Source organism: Trachemys scripta, chromosome 3 (assembly GCF_013100865.1).
Source record: "Trachemys scripta elegans isolate TJP31775 chromosome 3, CAS_Tse_1.0, whole genome shotgun sequence".
In the NCBI taxonomy this organism is placed as follows: Eukaryota; Metazoa; Chordata; order Testudines; family Emydidae; genus Trachemys; species Trachemys scripta.
In genome coordinates this window covers 90,232,695-90,260,491 of record NC_048300.1, presented here as the reverse complement: position 1 = coordinate 90,260,491, position 27,797 = coordinate 90,232,695, and the positions used below count along the sequence as shown (strand labels likewise).

At 39.4% G+C, this 27,797-nt stretch overlaps 1 protein-coding gene across 7 annotated transcripts in view; it reads left to right on the top strand.

Moving 5' to 3' along the window:
* TIAM2 (TIAM Rac1 associated GEF 2) overlaps positions 1-27,797 on the top strand; it is a 227,462-nt gene that overhangs the window by 172,284 nt on the left and 27,381 nt on the right. For 5 of the 7 annotated variants that reach the window (XM_034765344.1, XM_034765342.1, XM_034765345.1 and 2 more), the window contains one exon: positions 11,136-11,239. In XM_034765344.1, the coding sequence (XP_034621235.1) occupies positions 11,136-11,239 (104 nt within the window). Of the gene's footprint in view, positions 1-1,336; positions 1,475-11,135; positions 11,240-13,590; positions 13,743-27,797 lie in introns of those variants that run through there. The other 2 variants (XM_034765347.1, XM_034765348.1) reach the window with 2 other exon arrangements.

Here is a 27,797-nt window from a genome sequence, read left to right as displayed (position 1 = left end):
CATAGGGGATCTCTCCTTTTTTCCCTCCCCAGCTCTAAGTATCTTTCTACCCTCTTAGATTCAAAGGGATGGGCAGATGGCTGGTGTCCTTTCTCCCCCATCCATGGAATAGACTTTGGGGAAGCAGGATGCATGGAGTAAGGAAGGAATGAAATCTCCTTCACGCTCCTCTCTCTCTGCCTCCCCCTGCTGGTTAAGCAACTGCCCCTCAGCTGTGTTAGGTGGCTCTCATAGGAAGAGCAAGGAGCAACCTTTTTTAAGTGCTAGTGGCTTTTCCAGTTTCCAGTTTTTACCAAAATCAATAGGGTTTTGCCCATTGTTGCCTAGAATATTCCCAAATTGCTGGAACTGATTGGATGTAGTATTCAAAATTTACTGTGTTACAAACAGACAAACTGAGAAATGCCGTCAAGTTGAGTATAGTGCTTCATTTTGCCTGGCCAGTCAAAAACTATAAAGCCATTTAAAGCATTAAGTAACAGACCCCTTCAGTTTGAGGAAGTTTTGTTGCCTAAGCAGCTTGATGACAATATATTGTAAATAGTTTGGACCATGCTGCCTATTTTAAATAGAAATGTGATCAGTAAGATATATAGATATAGACAGATACAACTCTTCTTTTTTTAAAAAAAAAAAGGTGTAGCCAATCTTTAAGGTGAACCAATCAAAATAGTATAAGACTTAAATGACCATAAGGACTGATTATCTTATGGTTGGCAGTTGCACAGAGAAAGTTTCACGTGTGAAGTGATCCGACTAACCTTGTCACTGAGGTGTAGGGAATCATCGGGTACTGTTACAGAGGTGTATACAACTGTTTTGTATGATTTCATTAATTATCACATATTGGTGATTGCCCAAGCAAATGAATCAAATGACTTAATGTTGCTGCATTAAACAAAGATAGAACCATTAAGGAGTGTGAAAAGACTTTACGTAAAGACTCTGTTCTAACTTGAAAATGGACATTTTTGCAGAAAGTTGAACATGCTGGTTTAAAAAAAAAAAAAAAAAGCATGGAGTCATGCAAAGTTGGAACACACTGCAAAGGAGCCACAGAAAATAACTTGCTGAAGTAGGTTGCTGACTGGAGCAAAGCCAGTAGGTGTTCAACGTATGGGCCAACACATCTTACATAAACTGGTATGACACAAGATGTTTTGCACAAAAATTTTGCAGACACAATGTTGCAAGAAGCCATAAAGGACACCTTGTTTTCTCATTGGACGATTAGCCAGGATACAAGCTGTCTCTCTTTTAAGCCTTTCAAATCTTCATCAGAAGAAGCCTCAGTTACTTTCTGATTCGTCCTTACTAGCTTTGCCAAGAAGAGGAACCAGGCCACACCACCAACAGAAAATATATAAAATACCCAACATGTTCAACATGTTGCTTCCTGAAGACAAAACATCTGAATGAGAGAGACTGTGAGCAGGACTTTCACCGTCCGGCCTGCAAGAGCACCCTCTGTTTGGTAATAGCTAAAGTCTTGTCGCTAACAAACAGCCCATGAACTCTTTCTTTTAAACGCCTATCTAGGGAAACAATTGTGAAATCTGGAAAGAGAATAGGAATACAGCTGTCATAACACCTGGAGTGAATTACCTGAATGAACTTTCTATTTTGAGTAACCAGTCATTGCAACTGTGAAGCTGAGCTAGAGAACTTGCCTTCATGCCAGCTCCAGCTGATAAGTAGAGAATGACTTTTATACATGTGGTGTTTGCCCAGCTGACAGTTTTGTTATGCGAAGCTAAATGCGTCTCAGAAAGTATGTTCCTGACTTAAAACCCGCTGAATGACTAAAATCTCTTACATGCACTTGTTACACTAACAAGTTTAATTTTAGTTGTCTCGAAGTTATGCCATCTTAATGAGTAGTTGAGGGTGGAGAAACTCATTACAAATAGCACTAGGCTTAGTTAGTGTATCAGGGGACTGGGCTTCCCCACAGCAAAAGTTAGCCGTGAGAAACGCTGACTGTTTCAGAGTTCAACCTAGAAACCACACAGATATTGTGGTCAACAGAACAGACAGCTTGTTAGATAAAAGGAGGAAGAATCTTTGAATTGGCTTGTAAGCTACAGGTTTACCACTCTTTGAATCTTTGGTTAAAGTAACATGAGCGCCTACTGAATTGAAATTCCAGAGAAATTAGAATATCTTCAAGATTATTATCTGCGTATTATGTTCTGCGTGTAATGTGTGATAGTTTTGTGCATGTATAAGTGGCAAAGCTTGGCTGTGAGTGTCACCTTGGCAAGATAATTTTGGACTGAATTGACAATACTTTGATAAGTAATCTGTCTAATTTCTGAATTCTACTTACAATTGTTTTTGTTGAACTAATGTGAGCAGATCTATAATTCTATTAGCAGATAAACTTGGTAGGAGATTAATAAGGATCTACATTTAAGAATCCATCATTCCTGGCTGATAACATACTCACTTGCCCACAGAATTGTAGACTTAGGATAAAATTTTGCATTTGTAAAAAGGTTGTAAGAAAACCTGGAATTAACTGAACTGATTTATTATCTCTTGAAAAATGTAACATCCCATGTTGAGTTTAGTTTTTGCCATTGTGAACCTTATCATCTAACCATCTTTATTTTGGCTTCTGTAATTTTTTATCTGCTTTGAAAGTTATTTTGGCTAGTACAACTCATACATTTATAATAATTCTCCAGACTATACTTTAAGAAACTCCAATCCAAAGAACAGTGAAAAACTTAGTTGCAAAGTAACTGGGTTAATTAAATGACTTACCTATTGTGTTTTTATAACTTGTTCTCCTCATACCTGAGAATTTTTAAGTTTTTGCTGAGCTCCTGCAACTTATCTTGAAGTCAAGAGGGAGCCCAAAGACTCTCAGGATTTGGCTCCAAGTTAGAAACCTGTTCAGGAGGTGACTTGTCTGAACTGTGTTTTAAATCTCTTCTCAAAGTTGTTAGCTGCTCATTCCCAGTCCCCTGATACACTAACTAAGCCTAGTGCTATTCGTAATGAGTTTCTCCACCCTCAACTACTTATTAAACTATCACTCAGAGTAAGAATTCTTCATATGGAAATAAGGATAATGACTTGGGTTGAAGTAATATCTTTAATGTTCAGTTTTCTAGGGGAATCTAGGCTTCCCCTTCTCTCTCCATTTAGTTCATAACTTCTTGTGTTGCAGGTTATGCAATTTTTCTATCTGGCTTGACTTCACAAAGAACCTGATCACCCTCTCTTCTGTAGGAGAGGACCACCTCAGCAGGAGATCTTTCCTTCAGGGAACAGGATGTGCCCCATCTCTGCCCACAAACAGACATGACTCCCACAGATTCTGCTCCCAAACTCAGTGGATCCCTTGGGGTTGACAAAAGATTTGAGTGGCATCCAGATGGAAGCTCTGTGCTTCTGTGTAAAGCACTGGGGCCGCCTGCCTCCTGTCTGATTCTATTGCAGCAAAGCTCCATTGAAACCTCATTACCGAGAATTCCCCAATCATTACAGTTTCTGGACACATCTCCCTCCTGCAAGGGGATTTCCCAGCATAGAGGAGGGCTATGGCTTAGCTGTCTGCTGAATTTTACACAGGTGTGGTTTGCCTCCCCCCAGATCCTTGCTTTCTCTTTCCCACCCCTTCCCAGCTGCAATCACAATTTTCATAGGAGGCTCTCTGGCCCCTAAGCAGGAAGATGTAGGGATGACTGACTGCAGGCAGGATGGGTGAAACCATGCAAAATGCCCTCTTCATGAAGATAACCAGGAAAATGATATGGCCCAAAGACAGGGCCGGCTCCAGGGTTTTTGCTGCCCCAAACATAAAAAAAAAAAAAAAAGCAGTGATCGCGATCTGCGGCACTTCGGCTCTATCTCCGCTGTTTCAGAATTCAGCGGCTGGTCCTTCACTCCGAGAGGGAGTGAGGGACCTGCCGCCGAAGAGCCAGATGTGCCGCCCCTCTACGTTGGCCGCCCCAAGCACCTGCTTGCTGGGCTGGTGCCTGGAGCCGGCCCTGACCAAAGAAGTTAAAGGCTTTATTCTTCAGGCCTGATGTAGATAAAACTCATTAATTTTAGTGAGTTTTGCTTGCATCAGAGCTAAGTATTTTAGTGAAATTTGTTAAACTCAAATATCTTCTTTAAGAAAACTAAAAAGTTTCTCTAGTAAATTACACTATAAGACATTTTTCTGGATCGAACAACACCTTCGCGCATCCTTCCATTTAAATGCAGATTCAGGTATGTGACAGGGTTATAATTTGGAAGGAAGGAGGATAAGAAGATGCATGCTTTAATCAAAAGTAAATATGCTCTTTTAAATTCTTGTAATTTTATTGCAAAATAGTATCTACTGTTGAAAATATGAAATAGTTTTACTTTTCAGTAGAATAAGATGCAGTTATCTACCAGGCTGAACTATTTAATCTGCTCTCCAAGGGAGCATTGTTAGAGTTCACCACATTGATATTTCTGCTCTCCAAGCTATGGTGGAATGCTTCATCTACCACTCCCTGACTCTTTTTCAATAGATATTGAGGCACTAAGACCACCACGGCTTTACACCTTCCTGAGATTTGGCTAAGGCCATACAATGACTTTTTTACCAGAGACTTTGGAAACATTCTTTCCAGGCTTCTGGAACCTTGCCTTTCTCTTGGCAGTAACATTTGCTAGACGAATAAGAGGAATTGCAGGCTTTCATAGCTGGCCATTCTTGAGAATAACAACAAAACAAAACAAAACAAAAAAAGCTGCTTTCCATATGCCTGAATTAGTGTCTTTCCACGAAAGCAGTTTCTAATTTCCATGTTATGGAAAGTCTGTGTCATAGATCAGGCCACAGAGAGAGAACGAATCCTATGCTAAATATTGGCTGTGTTACAAGTAGTGTCTAGAGGATGCACAGTCATTCAAGAAACTCATTGAATTGATTGTTTCCTGCACAACAGACTGGGGCTACTAATTCTTAATATATATTACAATATAATAATTTTGCCAAGTTGCAAATAAAAATTAGCTGAAATGTGGTTCCAGCAAGTTTATCTATTCTGTGCCTCTAAACAATGCCATTATGTAGACATATTGCTCTACCGTGTCTCATGTGTCTCACAGAAACCAGCTCAGATACTCTGATGCAGTGCAGCTATTTTGCTGTGTGCTAGCAGCAGTATCTGGCCATAGGGATGTGTTACCGTCCATGAACCCATCATCCCAGGGATCCTGTAGTGGAATAGAGATCATGTAGTAATTATTACACCACTCTTCTTTCACCCTCTCTGCTGAGAGTGTGGGATGGGGCCAAAGCATGGTTGGGATGCCTATGCTTCCTGCAGATTCCAGGCTACAGTATCAGTAGTTTAGGTCTCCTGGCAGCCAGTGTAACTTTAAGCAGCTCATGGGCTGCTCTAATTTATGCCGAGGAACTGGCTGGTCACCCAGCTAGCCCAAAGTCAGGGAAGCACAATGACTATCTTTGTACTCCTAGTCCCCTCATGAGTTGTATTGTGTACTATAGCCAAAGATCTAAGCCATCATCTATAAGGGTGAGTGGATGTTTCAGTCCCTATGCCTGTTCGCACCTTGACTTCTCTGCTGAGACTACCACTGACTGGTGCAAATTAGTACCAACTGTGATAATGATTTTACTTGGTCTGCTAGGAACTGGACTGGGACCACCATCTCATTTTAGATAAGCCACCAAATTTTCTTCAGGTACTATAGAACTGGACTGGATTCAAATGAGCAAGCATAGTAGCATTTCATGAGGCAACAAATATATTTCTGCAAACAGCCTATCACACTACAACTAGTTAATGAGATCTGGCTATCTGCCATGGAGGAACTAGACTGAGTCCATCACAGTTGGTTCTATCTGTCACTTGTAAACTTTTCTAACGAGTCGAAAGCATCCATTTTCTTCTCATCCCAGTACAAATCAGAGTAACTCCAGCGTTAGTTACACCCATGTAAAATCAGTGAAAGAGGACAATCGGGCCCTTTGGTCTCAGTAAGTTTTTTAACTTCTTTAGTCCTAAGTAATGTGCAAGTGATGAAAGGCTTCAGTACAAACAAGCAGACTATCTTAGGGTTTTCCATAGCACCTGTCACCATAGTGTCTAAGTCAGTGGTTCTCAGCCCGCAGCCCCTGGGCCACTTGCGACCTGATCAGCACACCTGACATCCTCAGGGCCATTTAGGTTGTGTATATATATTGTGCGGATGTGGCCTACATAACACAGAGAGAGCTACATCTGAGGCCCACAATGGTAAATAGGTTGAGAACCCCTGGTCTAAGTGCTCCTCAGATAAATCAAGTCTTCATGGTGAGGTTCCCAGTCTGTTTCATGAGTCTTCTGCTCTTCTCCCTTCCACAGTAGATGAGGGTTTGTTTAGGGGTAAGTGTATGTATTTTTGTTTGCTTGTTCTTTACCTCCCCTTCCACCAGCAGGGAGGAAGACCAGATTCTTGTTGGAGAGGAGATATAAGAGGAGAAGGGGGACCAAAATTTGCTTAGCTACAGAATCTATTAGCAGAAAGCACTGAAAATGATGATTATTCTTCAAGAGTGTTTGAAGAGTTAAATAATTTCCTTTAAAAATCTTTTAAGTATTTTATCATTTATTTTTAAGAGCGTAAGAGCTTGTTAACCTTGTACCAAGTTTGATGAAGACTGTTCTATCTACTCCTTTTCCCTGGGAAGGAGTCCTCTGCAGCCCTCCCTTCCAAACACCCCCATTTCTCCTATTTACACCCTCCATTACTGAGGCATTTTTCATTGCAGTCACCACATTCTTGCCAGGACTGCCTTTGAAGTCTATCAGGACTGCTTCTTAACCTGACAGGAGGCTAGTGTGAAGCGATGCAGAGAACCTCTCCCACTCCCCAAAGCTGAGCATGCTGTCTCCACAGCACTCTGAGCCTCTTCGGAGATTCAGACTGGGTACATCTAATTTTGCTGTGCCATCTGTTCTTTTTTATATGGAGTTTGTTGAAGTTTTTCACCATTTGGCTGTTGTCTATAATAGAGTGGCAGGTTGAAATACGTCGCCTTCTATTTTCCCCTTGGGATAGGGGGAGGCTTCCCCAGCTACAAGATTCTTGACATTTGGTAATACTTGATGTGCTGACAATGAGTGTTGCCAATTTTTCAAATTGGTCAGAAAAATTAAAATATAACAAGACCTGAAGTGTTGTGAAAAAAAGATTCTAACAGGCTGATAGTTAGAGACAAGGTTCCCTTGCTTGCTTCCCTTGATAACTTGCAGTGGGAGGATGAATTGGTAAAAACAGCACTGACTGGAATGCAATTAAGACTTCTTTGTTAATTAAATGGACAAAGGAGATTCGTGACATTTGCATTGGTTGATGGTTTCTTTGTGGTAGATGAAGTCGCTTGCCGGATGGCTGATGTTGACATATTCAAGTTGATTTCCTTTGGTTTCCTGACTAGGAATGTAGCATAAGAATGTTGCTGCCTCAGATGTCTTCATGGGATACGTTTCCATTGTATCTTAATTCACAATCTTTTGAATAACTTCCATATTGACTTGTGCGTGTATAACTGCAGAGATGCAAGGACTGAGATTTCCTTACATGTGTGGTATTCTTGGACACTCCACATGTATTTGCCTTTCTCAGTGCACAGATGGGATAGTCAATATCTGCCCTGCTTTAATTGAATAATTAACAGTAAATAGCTGACTTAGGAAGCATATTTTCTTTTCAATTCTAGTGGTGGTTACATTATCATTTCTCTTGAATGATGGTGAGTCATGTATCTGCCTGCCAGTTTGACAAAACATAGCATAAGTAATGTAATTAGGAAGGGAGCTTATCAAAACATTTGTGCACATTGGGCCAAATCCCAAGATGTGCTGAGCACCCATAGCTCCCATTGGAGTTGTTGGTAATTATGGGTGCTGAGAGCTGCTCAGTACAAATTGTAGGTTGTATAGTTTGTGTTTCATTGTTGACTTCAGGTTCCATTTGATGCAGAAAAAGTTTCTGCAAGTGGAGATAGCTTGAATATTAAAACCCTTCTCATCTGTAAATGTGACATTCTCAAAGAGAATTTTCTTTTATTTTTGGAGTCGAGAGGGAGAGGGGTGTGCAGCTTTTAGCCATGTGACTGATGTTCGTTCTGCTTATCTGACTTTTGGGACCAGTTCTGATGGCACACAGGAGCACAATCAAAGGATGTTTTGCTTTCATCACAAAAGAAAGAAATAAGAGGATACAAATTCCAGACCAATTGGCAGGCCATATCCTCCTTTTCCAGTGTTTGTATGGTATCCAACTTTTAATTGGATGTAATATTCTCAAAATGGGCTCCTTCCCTGAAACTTTATTGTAACTAGGGCTGTTGATTAATCGTAGTTAACTCACATGATTAACTCAAAAAATTACCTGCGATTTAAAAAATTAATTGTGATTAATCGCACTGTTAAACAATAGAATATAAATTGAAATTTATTATTATTATTGAAATATTTTGGATGTTTTTCTACATTTTCAAATATATTGGTTTTTATTACAACACAGAATACAAAGTTTACTGTGCTTACTTTATATTATTATTATTATACAAATATTTGCACTGTAAATATTATAAACAAAAGAAATAGAATTTTTCAATTCACCTCATACAGGTACTGTAATGCAATCTCTTTATTGTGAAAGTGTAGCCTACAAATGTAGATTTTTTTTTTTTTTGGTTACATAACTCCATTCAAAAACAAAACAATTAAAAACTTTAGAGCCTACAAGTCCATTCAATCCTACTTCTTGTTCATCCAATTGCTAAGACAAACAAGTTTGTTTACATTTATGGGAGATACTGCTGACTGCTTCGTATTTACGATGTCCCCTGAAAGTGAGAACAGGTGTTTGCATGGCACTGTTGTAGCTAGCATCGCAAGATATTTACATGCCAGATGCACTAATCTTGCGATGCCGGCTACAACAGTGCCATGTGAACGTCCGTTCTCACTTTCAGGTGACATTGTAAACAAGACATGGGCAGCATTATCTCCTGCAAATTGTAACCAAACTTGTTTATCTGAGCGATTGGCTGAAGTAGGACTGAGTGGACTTGTAGGTTCTAAAGTTTTACATTTTATTTTTGAATGCAGTTATTTTTTATACATAATTCTACGTTTGTAAGTTCAACTTTCATGATAAAGAGATTGCACTACAGTGCTTGTATTAGGTGAATTGAAAAATACTATTTCTTTTGTTTTTTACAGTGCAAATATTTGTAATCAAAAATAAAGATAAAGTGAGCACTGTACACTTTGTATTCTGTGTTATAATTGAAATTAAATATATATGAAAATGAAATCATCCAAAAATATTTAAATGGTATTCTATTATTGTTTAACAGCGCGACTAATCGCACACTTAATTTTTTTAATTGCTTGACAGTCCTAATTGTAACCTTTTTTTTAAAAAAATTCTTATTTCAAATTTAAATAGTGGTTACACCCTTTGCCCCTAAACACAATCAGGTCATGCTGTGCTAACAGTAAATGCTGTATAAATATATGAGTAGACATAGTCATTGCACTGAAAAAAAAAAAATCTTAAAACTCAAGAGACAAAATACATGTGAAGAAGAGGAGGGCAGAGTACTCAAGCAAACTGATTGGGGTGATAAATCCCATGAAAGACATTATGTATGTTTCTACTTCATGCCTGACTGCTCTATTTTCCTTGTCTTTTCCTGTATTTTTTTTGGTGGGAGTTTTGATCCTTGCCTGTGTATTTGTTCTGTTAATTTTAGCTGTCTCTTATTTAATTTTATCTTACTTAATTTTTTTATTGTTCTTTCTTCCTTTATTATTTGCCTGAGGTATTCTATTTACCATTTCTCTACAGCACCAATTAGTATAATGAGCATTTTATACAGCAATTAAGGGGACAGTCCCTCCCCTCAGCAGGTAATTAGCAGAGGCCCTGATCCTGCAAAGGCATCTGGTCCCACCCATTCAGAATTCCCCTCAAGTCTGGTGTGCATATAGGGATGTTTTAGTTGCTTCCCTGCTTAAGGCTTGGTCTACACTAGCAACTTATGTCAGTATAACTACGTCGCTCTGAGGTGTGGATTTTTCACACCCCTGAGTGACACTTATACCAACCTAACTCCTGATGTAGACGGCACCATGTCAACGTGAGGGCTTCTCCTGTCGACCTAGCTACCGCTTCTCGCAGAGGTGAAGTACCTATGCTGACAGGGAAGCCTGCCCAAGGGTTTAAGTGGGATTTTCTCTGAAGCCTATAGTGGTGCTGCTGCATCGGTGTAGCTACGTTGCTGCCGCCCTTTAAGTGTAGACAAGCCGTTACTGTAGACAAGCAAGCATTAGGGCCATACGTGGTGTGTGTTTTGTATTACCACAGGTGCTATGTATACATTCAGCATAACACAAGTGATTAAAATGTTGAGGGAGCCAAAGGCCACAAGAAGTTACTTATTCTAAGATCATCAAAGAGTCCTGTGGCACATAGACTAACAGACGTATTGGAGCATGAGCTTTCGTGGGTGAATACCCACTTCATCGGATGCATGGGTATTCACCCACGAAAGCTCATGCTCCAATATGTCTGTTAGTCCATAGGTGCCACAGGACTCTTTGCTGCTTTTACAGATCCAGACTAACATGGCTACCCCTCTGATACTTAATCTAAGATGAGATTCTCTTTTTGGCCCATTAAGGAATTTAAAACCAAGTCATGTCCTAGAATGGCGTGTTCATCCAAAGAGAATGGTTTTGTACATTTAATCATTTTGACCGGTAATCCCCATCAACTGGTACAGACTGCTGCATTGTAGACAGATGAGTCTACATTAGGAAGCATGCCGTTAGCAAGAACTAAGAGATTTATTTTTGTAGATCGAATATGTATGTTACTTCAGATGTTCTTTCTTATCCAGCTGCATTTTTAAAAGCAGAGCTTCCATTTTGAAGTTTGTCCATTTCTTTTTTCCTCTTTCGTTGTTCTATACAGGGAAAGCTACTGTATTATCCCTGCCCCAAAAATGACCTGACTACGAGCAGAGAGCATTTACAAATGAAAACAAATTGATTCTTCTCCCTTTCATCATGTGTAACTCTCTAAACTGTGGTGTTTTTTTTTTTTCTCAAATGCAGATTTTAGCAATGTGCCTGATGTCACCGCTGGTCTGAAGAGGAGCAGTACTGATGGCACTTTGGACCAAGTGCCACACAGGCAGAAGACTGACCCACCTTTCAGGGTAAGAGCATATCCTAGATTTTTTTTTTTTTTTTTTTTTGGCTGTCCAGCCAAAAGGGATACATGGGGTCTGATTTTTAGAATCATAGACTTTAAGGTCAGAAGGGACCATTATGATCGTCTAGTCTGACCTCCTGCACAACGCAGGCCACAGAATCTCACCTACCCAATCCTGTAACAATCCCCTAACCTATGTCTGAGCTATTGAAGTCCTCAAACCGTGGTTTAAAGACTTCAAGGTGCAGAGAATCCTCCAGCAAGTGACCCGTGCCCCATGCTGCAGAGGAAGGCAAAAAACCCCTAGGGCCTCTGCCAATCTGCTCTGGAGGAAAATTCCTTCCTGACCCCAAATATGGCAATCAGCTAAACCCTGAGCATGTGGGCAAGGCTCACCAGCCAGACACCCAGGAAAGAATTCTCTGTAGTAACTCAGATCCCACCCCATCTAACATCCCATCACAGGCCATTGGGCATATTTACCGCTAATAGTCAAAGATCAATTAATTGCCAAAATTAGGCTACCCCATCATACCATCCCCTCCATAAACTTATCAAGCTTAGTCTTGAAGCCAGATATGTCTTTTGCTCCCACTTCTCTCCTTGGAAGGCTGTTCCAGAACTTCACTCCTCTGATGGTTAGAAACCTTCGTCTAAACTTCCTGATGGCCCATTTATATCCATTTGTTCTTGTGTCCACATTGATACTGAGCTTAAATAATTCCTCTCCCTCCCTGGTATTTATCCCTCTGATATATTTATAGAGAGCAATCATATCTCCCCTCAGCCTTCTTTTGGTTAGGCTAAACAAGCCAAGCTCTTTGAGTCTCCTTTCATAAGACATCATCCTAGTAACCCTTCTCTGCACCTGTTCCAGTTTGAATTCGTCTTTCTTATACATGGGAGACCAGAACTGCACACAGTATTCCAGATGAGGTCTCACCAGTGCCTTGTATAACGGTACTAAGTCTTGAGCCCTTAAGGTTCATGAAACCTGGGTCTGGATTTGCCCCTTAAAACACATTGTTGCCTCACTTGGGGCAATGTGGAGGTGCACTATCCTGCTAGGAGCATTGGGATACATTGTGCTTTGGGGATCAAAGCAACTGCTATGTCCTTTGTGAAGATTTATTGTATGCTGCTGTCTGAATCCAGCCTTCATGCTTATCTAGGAGAGGCGAGGCTCTTGCCCTGGGCACCGACAGTCTGATGCAGTCTTCTACTCAGAGAGGCTCTTTGTGCCCCTCTCCCACTTCTCCTTGCATACCCATCCGCTGTAATCTTGCCCAAGGAGTGTGTGTGAGAGGAGGGAGAACAACAGTTCTGGAATAGTGCAAAGAGACATGCAAATCAGATCAAAGTCTGCTTGAAGGAAGACATTTTTGTACTTTTGCTTTGCAAGAAACATTTAGCTGCCAACAGGAAAGAAACAGACTTGTTTGTCAAAATCATTCCTGATGTCTTTTTAAAATACGCCAGAAAATGGGAAATTAAAGAGAGTTGAGCAGGATACTGATACACAGAGCACAATTCATTTATAGCAGTTATTGGATGGGATAAGCTACTGTGAGCTTCTAAATTATGTACCACTGCTAATTCCAAAAGAACTGGAAGGGATCAGACAGGTTTTCTCCCTGATGACTCTCTTTCCTAAAATCTCTACCAGTTATACTGGTGCATAATGTGTTAAGTTATTTCACAGACCATATTGCAGTTGGGCTCTTTGATTGGAATACAGTAATGCGAACGTTATTTTTAAGAGTTAACGGAGGGTGTCCTGGCTTTCTAGATGCAGTGGAAAAAATGGCTTGGCAATCAGATGCAGTTTGATTTGATGAACCACAGCTGTAAACGAGTCTTTGACAGCCCTACAATTTCTGCAAATGGTTCTTAATTGATTGCCTTCTTTCGGTTGGAGGGTACCTATTACTGTCACAGCTCTTTGTACGACCCTCTCGATGTTTCTAATCATGTAGGATTTTTAAAGACAGCAAGTTAGAAAGTAGCCTCATTGTGCATGTTTGGTGATTGGGAACAAAAAGAAGTGGTTTCTGTTTTTGGTGTAGGACTGTTCACCATATAAACAATAGGCACTCCTAATAAAAGCTTGTGGAAGAAAATAGTGCAACCTCCGAAGGTGTAGTATCTGCTTTTGTTTTGTTTTTTTCTTTGTCTCACATATCTATGTATGCTAGTTTGATGCATTTGTATGGAAGTACAGTTGTAGGGATATTTCAGTATTATGTAATGTTACAGAAGTGTGGGGGTGAGAGGAGGCTACATATGCAAGTACAGCATTGTGAAGAAGACATTGATGGTGGTAGGTGGTTCTGAACATATCTTGGAACAACAGGCAGTTTGGGGTTATTTTATTGGGGGGTGTGAGTGTGTGAGAGAGAGAGAGAGAAAGAGATGTTCATTTCCCAACAGACAACAGCTGTAGATGTAATCACTTGCTTTGTGGAAGCAGAATCCTTTGAACTTTGGTTGAATTTTTCCTAAAACAGGTAAGTAAACAAAAAGCAATCTTAACGAAGCTAAACTCTTAATATAAATCTGTATGTTTGCTTATTAGATTTTATATTTGTACTTTCTGGGTTTTTTATTTTTCATTATATAGCCTCTTTCCTGTAACAACCTTAAGGATAATCTTTGCTGAAGAATGCACTGAAGAGAGCATCCAAATGAATTTCAGAGGTGCATACTAATTTGGGGCAAGAACATCTTTTGTCCTAGGGGTACTACATTGACACTAACAATCTTTCATTCATTGTTGTCGTCCAGGAGACAGATGAATGAACTGAAATAGTTTTATGTCTGTCCATCAGTCTAAAAGTTAATTCGTGAGATAACAGGAAGATAAAGAGATACTTAGTTACAGAAAATGAAACTTCTTGATAAGCTCTAAGAAATTATATAAAATAAGTAGACACTTAAATCCATCTGTTCTTGGCAATTCTGTAGTTTTGGCAGTTTTCCTTTCTCTGAGATGCCCAGTTTATACCTTTCTTAATAACTGCTCCCCTCCCCCATACACACATTTTTTTTTTTTTTTTTTTTTTTTTTTTTTTTTACAATACACTTTTAACACATTCCGTGTCAATACATTTTCAAACTGTGTTAAAATGTTGTTTACGTGGCAGTGGTATGTAATGTTGGCAATTGTTGTTTCTGCAATATGTAGGCGTATTGTTGACAGAAGAATAGAAGACCTTGAAAAATCTGGGGATGCAGCACGATTGCTGATTCAATTAGATTTAGTTGTGTTTAATCGCTCTGAGGTCTAATTTCTTGTGCTCCTGGTGTTCATTGAAATGCTGATATATTGACAATTGCCAAAGATCAAGTCCTTCATACATTAAAGTAACATAAGCTGCATTTTGTATTCAGTGCCTTATGTATAGTTACTTTTATTTTTATTCATAGGTCATAATTTATGAAAAATGTTTTCTGTAAGCCATGGTTTATATTAGCTGGATATATAACAGTGCAATTGCTAACTTGCCTATCTTTACTGTGTATTTTTGGTAGATTCTTTTAATGCATTACACTTATTTATTTAATTTTATTTATTTTATTTTAAAGAGACTTCATGTTACCAAAGAAGGCACTCCTACTCTAAGGCTTTCTTGTAAGACTAATGTAATCTGGCTTTCAGCTGCTCTAATTCTTTTGAGCATTATCAGAGAAAAGTGCTTCTCGAAACAAATTAAATTTAAAGTATTTCCTTTTTTTGTTCAATGTAAACATTCTCTCTCTCTTTCTTTCTTTCTCTCTCTCTCTCTCTGATATTAGATATGTGTGTCTGTGAGAGTAGGAGAGAGATGTTTTTAGACCAGAGATTTACCAGATAATAAATAAGATTAATTTACAGTAAATTTTAGTCACCATTCTTAAAGACCTATTTTGTCCTCAGACTGGTTGCATGTCTCCAGCTTGGCAAAATAGTTAATAATGCAACACATTTGAAATAACTTCAGTGTGTTCAAAGCTGAATATTAAAGTTCTTATAAAAAGAATGTTTTTTACAAAATCTATAGAAAAAAATAGATAGTTGATACTTTGTTGTAATAGTAGTAATAGTGGAATGAATGCAGTAATTCAGAGTAATATATGCCAACTTCTTCAAAAACTGTTACATGAAATAGAGCATATTTAGAAGATCTTATTTTGTGTTCCTGACTAGCTGAATAAAAATCAATGATAATGGTATTTCAGGTTCTCGAGTATTATGAATTATTTGATGTATCTTTTCAAAGGGCAGATCAAAATAAGTTGTCTAAAGAAGAAACATGATCAGAGCAGTTGTCCTGCTCTCACTTTCTTTAGGAGAAAAACACTACAAATGCCTTCTTAGCTTTTGCAAAATGGTCCATCTGGCGCTGAAATTGTATTTATTTATTCAGAACCTGATGGATGTAGTTCTTAGGCCACTTGAAAGAAACATTTCAGACATATTAAATTATGGGCAGGCAAATGTTTGGAAGGTTTGAAAAAAAAAAAAAAAAAAAAGCATGCCCATTTAGGACTGTTTGAAATTTTTTTTTGTCATTTACCGAAGATAAGAGAACTTGCAAATTTCATACTGATCATGAGCAGTTGATATTTTCATTAACTCTGTCTGTGGGCAATTTCCTGCACATTTCCAAACAGGTTAGGAGACAACAGTTATTGGCCCCCATACATTGAGAATCCAGGTTTGTCCTAGTGCTTTCACATGGGAGGAACCCAACAGCTATATTTTCAGAATATCAGAAGACTAGAAATGTGCACCTGCTGTGCATGCTCAGTATGCAATTTGCAAATACTCCTAACTTTGGCAAAAACAAGAAAACAAGTTTTTTTTTTTTTTTTTTCTGTTGGTCCCAAAACGATCCGAAATGTGCCTGCAGTTATGCATCTAATTTGAATATACAGTTACCTTGAATGGCTGTGTAAATTTTGTGCATATCTATGCTAATGATCACTAATACATCTGGCCATTTACACATGCAAATAAACAATTTGTACATGTAACCTCAGTAAACATCTTTACCAATCAGACATATGATTCCTTGCACAAAGTCCACACAGTTCTAAACCTCTGACACTTTGAAAATATGGCTCCTTAGTGGGATATGTTGAAAGGCAGAGTTTGAGCTGTGTGAAACTGTTACCTTTTAACAGTGATCCTCACAACCCATTTCTTCAACAGATTTGCACTTGGAGAGAGATGGGTGTGTGGATATGGGGACACACACACAACCCTCTCATACATCTTTCCATTGCTTGGCCAAACCACGTTAAAAAGTCAGAAGGCTGGCTTTTGCTAGTAAATTTAGTGCTAATTCCAAAGTTTGGATGGATAGCCCTGGAGGCATAAATCCTTAATTTATTACAGAATAGGTAAAGCACAGCAGCAGCAACACAACTTTTGTGTAAAAGATGCTACCAATGAATGCGTGAAAACTTTTTTTAAATAGTCACTTCCTGTATTAGAAAAGGAAACCCCACATTGGGGTCAGCAGTTGAAAGGTTTGTTTAATTTTCCATTGGTTCAGTATGGCTATACCTATAATTAAAAGTCACTTTGCATTTTATAAATTACACTGCATATCCATGTGGTGTTGGACATTTTGTAGCCCTTGTTGTTCACCTGGCCCAGCGATGTGCTGGAGGGACACTCTTCACAGCGGAGGGAATCCCTTATCTCTCTACTGAGACTGCCTACACGTGGTGTTGAAACTTCTTCACTCGGAACAGTACTAACACCATCAAATTCTTTCAGAGTGACAATGTATTTAGATGGTGAAAATTCTGTCACTATCCGTTTAGCCCAGATTCAAACCTAGATGAAGACTTCTGAACCCCATTGCCAATCTCCTGGCCCATCCAGTTCCCCCATAAACACGGTTTTTAAAATGGAGTATGTTTTTTGTTTTGGAGGCAACCACAGTAGTTGCCATGGAATTGTGGGGCATCAGGAGAATGGAGTGTGATTTTGTTAATTTCCTCAGCTGGAAATTAATAAAATCAAGTAATGACTCTCATGCTTTCGGCATTCATTTTGCCATCTAAAAGAAGGCACATGGCTATTGGGAATGGTGCATTCATTAACCTGTTTTCCAACAATTAGTGTATGAGCATGTTATCCACAAAGACACTTACTATGCATAAGTACAGGTGATCATTATGGCATAATAAACGATGACCTCTCTGCTGTGGCTGCCAATACTTATAAACTGGTGCCATCCAGTTATGCTGTTGAGGACACTTATTCAGTAGAAACCAGAGAGAAGCCACTAATTGAATTTGTGTGTATAAACTATGGAAGGATTTGCTTTTAATCGGTAAATGTTAGTAACTGTCAGTTTTTCCCTCCACCAAAAGCTGAATAGAACAGTCAGACAAGGAAAGTAATTTTTTAAAAACATGTTGTGTATAAAACATACATGTGATCAGTACAGATATGCCCTTTGATTTCATCCAGGATGTGGCTGTGTGGTAGTGTGCATACATTATTCAGGCATCTGATTGCTTCCAGAGCAGAAGTGCTCATGGATCAGGATAAATACTCTTATCTTGACATCCCCAAAATGTCCCCAGAAGAATACTGATCTTAAAATAAAAACGGGAAAAGGGCGAGCGAGGTGGGGGGAGACAGTTTTGTGCAGCAAAGATTGTAAAACTCCTGGCTGGCAAATCCCATTCTGCTGAACACATGAACAATTGGCATTAATTCAAATGGAAAGAAAATCAAACCGAGTTGACCCAGGCTTCAACAGAGGTATGTGTAGAGGAATGAAATAATAGAAGGAAGAAGCCACTAGGTGCCCACACATCCTGGTGCACATTTTATGCATTGAGGCAGTTCCAGTAAATGTTGTTTATGGGTACAGCTTCTTATTAGCTCTGCTTTGCAATTGCCCAGGCAGTGCATGCATGCCCCGTATGTCATTAATTGCAAGAGAAATAGCTGCCTGAAGCTTTTGATCACCATCAATAAGACATTCAGGATTTTTTGTATGGTGAACAATTTTCTTTAGTAATTGATAAGACCCCAGAACTAGTGGAGCAACTGGCAATTAATATCCTTACTCTGTTCTAACTGGGGGTGTAGGGGGAGAACAGTGGTGAACATAATTCTCTTGAAATCATGTGTCGTTCTTCCGGGCATCATGCCAGTATGGAATCAAGATGTGTTGCAAGAAGCCAAGCTGACATAGGGAAACTGTGTGTCTATCATCATCGGTTTTGCTTGGTTCAGTTGTGCCGTGAAGCCATAGCTCTGCACTGAAAGCAGTACACAGCTCCACCGGGAACTCGGAAAGCTACTGTACTACATTTCCAGATGGCACAGCATGTGCTGATCCCAACCAGCTTTGCTAGCTGGTGCAGAATGGAGTTGGAGCCATGGCTCTGCCACCACTCTGCTACTTTGGGGGTCAGCTAGCAGTTCTAGTAAGCCAGGGGTGAAATCCTGGCCCCACTGAGGCCAATGGAAGTTTTGCTGTTGACTACAGTGGAGCAAGGATTTTGCCCCACATGTTCAAGGGAGGACTGCAGTTGTGTCTGACACCCAGACAAGGTCCTAACACTTGGCCTCCAATATGCACGAACTACTTAGTAAAGGACTTTCTAGAAGTGTATCAACATCTGCTGCAAATCCCAGACAGTTCCTGTCGGTTGTGTGTAGCATTGATCACGCAATTCAACCAAAATGAGTAAGAGCCATGACGATGAATTTGTAGTTCATTTTCCAGTTGTTCAAGCATGCCAAGAAGAAAAGTGTTTGTGAGCAAGTGTGTGAACTTGTGACTCCTTCTGTGTGCTATCATGCTGGTTTTTCTGGCTTGAAGTAGTAACAGTCCTGACGATGTGTTACTGAAATTGGTGCAGACAACTCGAAGGAAGAAAACAAATCTATTTCTGATGTTTGCATGTGAGGAAAATTGGTGAGAGCCACATTGAAATGTATCTTTCCTCTCTGCTACTCTAGGAAAAATCCCCCAGGTTTACACGTGGACAAAAAAAAAAAGGAAGCACGATAGCAGCACCAATATAGTGCATCAAACACTAGTCTGCAATGTTTGTGATAGACTCTGGGGACTAAATTCTCTTTGCCAGCTGCAAAGTACTGGATTCATTCTTCAAGGATGAGATGTCACTCAGTTCTAGTGACAATAACATTCTGCACATTTTTGGCTTGTAAGGCAGAAGCATTTAAGTACAATTTTGTCATTTCCATGTCTCTTGATGCACTCGGCAAGGACAGCCTAATAGCAACTGAATACTGGAGATGGAAGCACAGTTGTTGTGCAGTGCATGCAGGCACAGCACAAACGATGTCAGAGTCCAGAGAGAGAATCATTCCAGCCAAGTAACACATCCCAGTGTGTCTCTTTGAATTGTGACATGGGACAAAATGAGGAGCTGTCCATAATGAGGACATAATATCAGATAGAGAGCTGTAAAGCCACATGGAGAGCTGGAGAAAGGAACGAGTTTCTGGGAGCTATAATCCCTACATGAGTGGCCAAGTGCTCCTTAGACCTGTGTGGAAATAGCTGATAAGGCTATGGCTGTGTCTCCTCCTTGAGCCATCCCATCTCCTCTGGGGTACATCAAGTGAGCAAGCCCTTCATTCTTCTTTGTGCAGGGACTGCAAGTATGATGGGTCCTTTCGCAGGCCATATGCTGGCAAGGAGAGTATGTGTATCCCATCAAGCTATCCATCACTTATGCAGCTGTCACAATATTGTCCTTAGAGAACTTTCAAAAGGTGGAGTAATCTGCTGACCGTAGAAGAAAATCGGTACTTCAGCACCTATATAAAAGGAAGATGGATGATTAAAAATTATGCAGTCAGAAATCAATAGCTTGAAGAGCTTACCCCCTCTCCCTTCCCGCACATGGGACAGAATCTGTTCTCAGTCGCTCCCGTGCAACCCCAGGAGGCTTCCATGATGTTAACTGGTGTTACCAGTAACAGAATGTGGCTACCTCTATACCTTGTAAATGTTGCAGGGAGGCAGGATATTTCCCTCCAATCAATTTCTGATTATTTTGTTTGGAAACCACATCATCCTCACATAGGGCTTGATTTCATTGTTTCCATCGAATTCAGTGGGTTTTGGATCAGTCTTTTAAATTTTAACTCAGGTTTTTGCTGTCACCATAAGTGCTTCTTTTTAATGTTTCATCTGTAGTCTGTGCGTTTAATGGGAAAGGATAAGGGTTACCATCTCTGTCTCTAAAGAATATGAATGGCAAAGATAAGATATTTTTGTAAAGAAGGAGTGTAACTGGAAAGTGTTAAAATCTCAGTGGTTACCATAGAGCTATTCAGCGACTAAGAAAAGTTTCTTGAATACGGAACAAAGCTCTCTGTGCATGTGTATGTATGAACATTTAGAAGAAAGAATTCAGTATTTTGTGATGCTTCAAGATAGTTTAACTGAAATGTTAATTAATGTCAAATATTGTGATTATTGATTTTTAAAATGTCTAGAATTAAGTTCTTAATTTGTCAATTAAACTTTGAACAAGTAACAGTATCCAAAGATATTTGTAAAACATTTGCTGCAAAGTGAAAATAAATAAGTCGACCATCAGAAATAATGGTTCACGTTATCCATCAAATTCTTGAGAAATAAAAGACCATATCCCTCACACCCTATGCGCAGATCAAGTGAATCAAGCCTGAAATAGTAATACCTAGGGATTTCTGTAATATGAACTGTTCAGAACCTGAAACCTACCCTAAATCAGGGTGGGTGCAGTTTAATGTTGTATGTGCAAACTTCAACCCAGGTTCGCCAATGGTTCAGGTGTATGTTATAAATGCAGCCAGCCCTTGCCCTCTCCATAATGGATCACTGCCTCCTCTAATCCAAAAGTATGTTCAGGGGGAACAGGATTCACCCTCTACCCTCATGTAATAAAGTGGGGGAAACAGGAAACGCATTCTTTAGCAGCGGCTTAGCAAATGGGCACAGGAACAAAGAGTCCCATAATTCTTAGCATACTATCCAGGGAAGCTCTGGAGTTCCCTAGGGACAGCATGCTGGGGAAGAAAAGCCCTTCATACCTAGCATGTGATTGCTATGGAATCTCAGGGTTTCCCTAGCCAGAATGCCTACTCATTATGAGGTGTCTCACTGCCACTGTGCTCATGTATAGCACTGCCATAGCATGAAAAGTCCCAGGTTCCTCTGTATTATATAATATAAAAGTGTGTGTGTGTATATTTTAGAAGGGATATAAATCCTCGTGATTCAAGCTACACGCTAATAACAAACTGAGTGGGGGGAGGTGGAGGGTTGTTTAGGGATAAACTCCCCTGTTAGGCAGATTATTCCATAATTGCCCATTACAGGGATTTCTTGCATCTTCCTCTGAAGCATCTGACGCCAGTCACTGTTAGACACACACAATGTTAGTAGGTAAATCACTGATCTGACCCAGCTTGGCATGGCAGTTCTTATGTTCATTTCTAGCTACCTAGCTTTCTGTCAGTGGTATGAAAGATGGCAAACATCTGTCCCTACAGGGAATCTGCACATTGCTTACAGCAAAAAGGAACAAACATATTTCTATTAATCTTAAAATAACTTTCTAAGGTGGTTTATTATTTTATGTGTAGATTTTGATGGTGGATATTTTGTTGGGGACAGATCTTGTCTGGTTATCACATTGCTAAAAGAAAAAATAATGTAAGGGTTTGTTTTGTCATTTTTCACTTTTTTTGCTATATCCAGCTCCTAGAAAGGAGATGGAAATATTACTAGAACACTTGCATTTAATTTTTGAAATGAATACATTTTTTTGAAAAACCTGTTAATTGGTGACATCATTTAACTGGCATGTGGCTAGCTAATAATCTAGACTTAATTAGCAAGTCTGGGAAAGAATACCCTCCTAATACGGAATTAAAGCAATCATCATTGTTCTGTAATCAAGAATAAAGATATTTCTGAACCTAGAGGTTAGCACACTGTTTTCAATCATGCTGTATGAATTGACGAATTCTTTTTAACACTGATCCACTGAGGAAAACAGATTTTTTTAATTGCCATCATTTGTGTTGATGCAGAAAAAAAAAAGGCAGAACAATCCCTCTCTTTCCATATAATTGCACCTTAGTGAAGGTGATGCTGAAGACATAGCTTGCTTGATTCTCAAAGCATTAAAATCCCATAGACATTACCGTGGATAAGGGGGTTGAAACGTTGCTCGACCCTTTGAAAACATCCCCATCATTCAGGTTTCAGAGTAGCAGCCGTGTTAGTCTGTATCCGCAAAAAGAAGAACAGGAGTACCATCATTGTAACCACTACATAGTGTCCTTTGTTTGAATCTCCCCACTTTTGGCACTCCAGTGCACCTCATGTCTTGCCATCATCTAAGGACAGATATGGTCAATCAGCAGGATAGGAGGTGGGTACTACCTAGATGCCTTCAAAATGTTCAAGAGTACTTAATAGTATGTCAAGGATTAAATGGTTATTGGTTTGTTGACAGGCAACCACCCTGCAACAGGGCCTTACAAAATGGTTAATGCTGAACTACCAACTGGGAGTAAAAACTGAGAAGAGGTGGAGGGAAGTTGCAATAATTAAGAGAGCTAAATTATTCCCTTGAAGCAGGTAGAAGCAGTGTGCATGTATCCAAGGGCAATATTTGGCATATAGTTTGGGTTAAAAATGAAGGTTCCTGGGTACTATATTGGGATAGGGAGGGGAAAGTGTAGAGTTTAAGGGCCCATTCCTGCCAGATGCTGAGCATCTCCTCAGTGGCGCTGAGTGCCTTCACAGCAGTGGGCCCCAAAAGTGTTCGTAAATAGAGGGAAACTGGGGAAGGAGGTGACAGCTTTTTATTCCACTGGTAGAGCACAGCCAATTAACTAAAGAATTGTTTATTTGTCTTGTAGCTCTTTGGCCCAGCACCTTTACTAATGGTATAATATCCTATAACGTTTTGCCTAAAGTCACATTTTATAAGTGATCTATTTACTAACAGGATATTTTTGTGAATTGATTAGCATGAGACCTAGAGTGCCCTTTCGAGCATGAATTTATTAATGAGCAGCATAGTTTAGAATGTTTTTTATCAAACTAGAAAGTTCAAATAAAGGACAAGCACAGTTATATAAACAAAACATCTAGCAAACTGCTCGTTTCTTTTTCCATTTCAGAGCTCATTTGTAACCCACACCATTTAGTGGCAAATACACTTGACAGAGCATCAACATTATTGGTAAAATCACATTGACCTTCAGGGCAGTCCCTACCCCAGGGGTGTTTTAGGTATCTGGCTAATTTCCTTACAGCACCTGATGTATTTGTTTAAGTGGTAAACTTCACTGGCACCATAGCATTCTACTAGCAGGTATGTCTCAGGTGAGATTTGGTCTACATAAAACCATATTCTCTCAAACCATGAGCTGCCATTTACAACTACACTCTGCTTCTTTAAAAAAAATAATAATCCTATTATCTGAATGCACTTAGCATTTTTTCCATGATGTTGGAAGTGTTTTAAAAGTGAAGGTACACAAGGAATTCGGTTTACGTTCCTGTGCAGTATTTAGTCCAATTAAAGCTGGGCACCAATAGTATCTCAAGTTTTCATTCATCAGCTCAAAGGATAATCACTGCAGAGCATTTTTGCATGTTGCAGTTGTTGAGCTCAGAGTAAAGGTGTAATAGTGTGAGATCTAAGGCACTTACCTTGCTCAGAAAAGCCTTTTCCTTGGGGAAGTTGATGGTGGCAATCCACAATGCCTGCCTTCAGGAGGAGTAAAACCAGAGCTAAGAATTTAAGTTTGGGCTCACAAAACTCAGCAGCAGGCAGCAGCAATTTATGTGTCTTTGCACAAGATGTTTTCTATAACAGGGGTTCTCAAACTGGGGTTGGGACCCCTCAGGGGGTCATGGGGTTATTCCATGAGGGGTCGCGAGCGGTCAGCCACCACCCCAAACCCTGCTTTTCCTCTAGCATTTATAATAGTGTTAAATATATAAAAATGTGTTTTTAATTTATAGGGGGGGGTCACACTCAGAGGCTTGCTATGTGAAAGGGGTCACCAGTGCAAAAGTTTGAGAACCACTGTTTTATAGTAAGTACTGGAACTGTTTTCATAAAAGGACATTTATTTAACAAGGTTAGGAAGGTGACCAATTATACATGCACTAGAGACTGCATGTTTCTTCAGATGAATGGTTTGGTCATTGCTCTTAGTAGGAGTGAAAGCGTAAGTGAACACTACATCAAATTACTGTAGCTAGTAATTGAATAATAGATTTCTAGAGAGGTGTTTGCTCAATAAATAGCTTTATTACAGTGGTCTGTGTTTCAAGGTGTTTTTTCAATTTTTTATTTATTTTATTTTTGTTGCACCCAAGTATTGGCATTTTTGTGTGTGTCCGTTGCAATGCAAACTGGATATCTATCAAATGATGATTCAGATCACAGCAGGGAATTGTATTTGTTTTACCAAAGGTTCACTACCACTTGGAAATAACTAAAATATTAACTTTTCGTTCCCTTTCTGAGCTTTCTAACAAATAATCTGGGACAGCACCTTTATCTGCAGGAGAAGCAGAGGCTGCAACCCTGGACCTCTCAGGGGAAATAGAAAGTTGTGACACTACATAAACAACAGAAAAGCATGCAACCCCCCTGCCTGAAATCTGCTGCTCCTTAAATTGCGTATGTTAATGACTGACTGCATCAGAATAAGCAGAGAGGGAAGGAGGAGAAAGGCAATCTTTTTAATAAGGTTATAGGATAAAAATACAGTAGGGATTTAGGGAAAGTTATTATATACACTTCATTATTATGTATAGACTGAGAGGTGCCAACTTTTTCTAAATCAGGATGTCAGTCTAGATGTCTGTCTATCTGAAATTTTGCATGATACATTAAAGGCCTGGACCCTGCATCATTGCAATGATTTTCTGTTTTTCCTTTGATTTCAGTACAAATTGGATCAGGTCCCTAATTTTCAGAGGTGTTGAGCAAAACTCCTGTTAATTCAGTGGGAACTGCAGGTGCTGAGCACCTTGAGAATGCAGGCCTAAGTGTCTTACATAACAGTTCACTGGATGCAAACTTTTGTATATTTCAAATACTGACATGCTGTATTGTCACAAAGGAGTGTTAGATATTTAATTAACACACAGAATGCTACTTGATCAGCAAATATCTCAGCAGTTTTTTTTTTTAAATGAAGTTAGTATTAAAAGTTCTCATGTTTTAATTAGAACAACTTTCCCTTGTCAACGTTATTGTACACTCTTCATAAGAAAAGCAAATCAATGTTTTTACTAATGGCATTAGAGTTCTGATTAAAATTTTTGAGACTTGGAACTTCAGAGTTAACCTTAGCTCAGCTCAATGTGTCTGGCTATTATATGAAATACTTATCATTGTGTTTCATCCTCTACTTACTGGGTATGCTGCTCCATCCCTAAAAGTAAATCTGAACATGCTTAGTTTGCAGATCAGGCCCCGAGTGCTTATGAGATTTGCTTCTCTTTAATCTACTTTGCTTTTTTACTAGTAATATTTTAATTAAAAAGCATAATCTCAAACTGAAACAATCCTAAACAAAACAATGCTTCCAGATAGCACCTTTTCAATTCATACTGTGATATTTGGAGGATACTTTAGAGTTGTATTTGTTTGCCTGAGCACAGTGCACTTAGTCACACCTCACTGTACTTTTTAAAAGACACTACAGATTCTTTACCTGCTCTTCTGTATTGATCTAGAGAAATCTTATCCCTTATGCGCTGTAAGGACTTCAGAGATGTTTTGGCCCTCCATAGTGTCAAAAGATGATATCCTGGTATTCATTAAGAATTGTTATAAAGTATCGTATCAGTGGATAAAATAGATTGTGAATGGGCTAAAAATCTGCTTATAAAATCTTTGTATTAGGCCTCTCTGCAACCATTGAGGTGAATCAAGTTGATCCAAAGTATCACGGAGCCATGTATTAGAGAAAGATATGGTGCTTGCACAACTGATGGTTTTCAGACATGATTGAGATATTTTAACAGTATCAGCAAGGGTCTGTTTCACATTGTGAACAAATGGCTTTGGAAAGGTAATTACATTATCATAAACTAAGCTACTTCTTTTAGTTAGTGAACAGACAATTCTATTTTGTTGTTGTCCTCAAACTTAAAAAAAAAAAAGAAAGGAAAAAAAGTGATGTCCAAGATACAAAATCCTGAAACTGGCCGATTATAAGTGACCATCTGCAATAAAAAGAACAGGAGTACTTGTGGCACCTTAGAGACTAACGAATTTATTAGAGCATAAGCTTTCGTGGACTACAGCCCACTTNATTCCTGTTAATCTCTTTTTTTCAAACAAATGCCAGCTAGCTGGCAGAGCAGGCATTGGAGTACACGTTGTGCTTAAATGAGAAATGGTAAAATAAACAACACCGAGAAGGTAACACTAATTAACCTCACGGAACACTGGTTTTCATTCAATATCATACACTATCAAGTCACAGTGTGTCAGAGGGCAGCCATGAAATTGTGCTGGAGCTTAACCAGTTCTGATTAATGTCATGTGCTCTTTCTCCAATTAATTTTGCATAGATTTTGACTCTGCAGGGAATGGCACAGCTTCAGAGTGCCATGGGCATAAATGCCACATAGGAAAGAAAATACAAAAGGTTAATCATAGCTCCCTAGTAAGGGGATTCTTTGTTTGGTTAAAAAGGATGTTCTCAGAGTATTTTTTTTTCTCGAATACATTTTACTCAGTGTTTTTGAGAATCAGACGTGACTCATAACCAAGTTTACAGTATAAGCATTACTGCTAATGCCTGCTTGGGCCCAAATTCACGGGAGAATCTGGCAATATTAAGCACTGGCATGTTATATCTTTGCCCAGAACAAATCGCTCTAAAAGGTCTATTAAGATATTCCCTGTTTACATAGAACATTGTAGCCAAAATATAGGGAAAATTGTATTCTCATTTCTTAAAGCAAAATGCATAGGACCAGCGTGTGAGCAACGACAGAGGGTGGGAAAGGAATTTCTGCCCCATTGTGTGACTCCTCAGGGACTTCGCATAACAGCAACCTCTGGGGTGTCTTCCACATCCCTATGGGGTGGTGGGGAGAGTGGGGGAAAAGAAACAGGATCGTGACCTGGCGCCCTTTACATCACCTTGTACAGGTAGACCCAGTGTGGTGGTGGAAGTATTGTACACAGCCACATTGGAAAACCTGTTAAAATAGTCAAATTAAACATAACACAATTAGGACTCTCTCGATTCTATCCTGGAATCCCAGTATGTAAATGTATGGGCCCTAAATTAACACTCATTACCTTGTCTCACTTGACCTTTGAAATCTAACATAGTTGTTTTTTTAGAGATCATAGAATCCTAGAATATCTGGGTTGGAAGGGACCTCAGGAGGTCATCTAGTCCAACCCCCTGCTCAAAGCAGGACCAATCCCCAGACAGATTTTTGCCCCAGATCCCTAAATGGCCCCCTCAAAGATGGAACCCACAACCCTGGGTTTAGCAGGCCAATGCTCAAACCACTGAG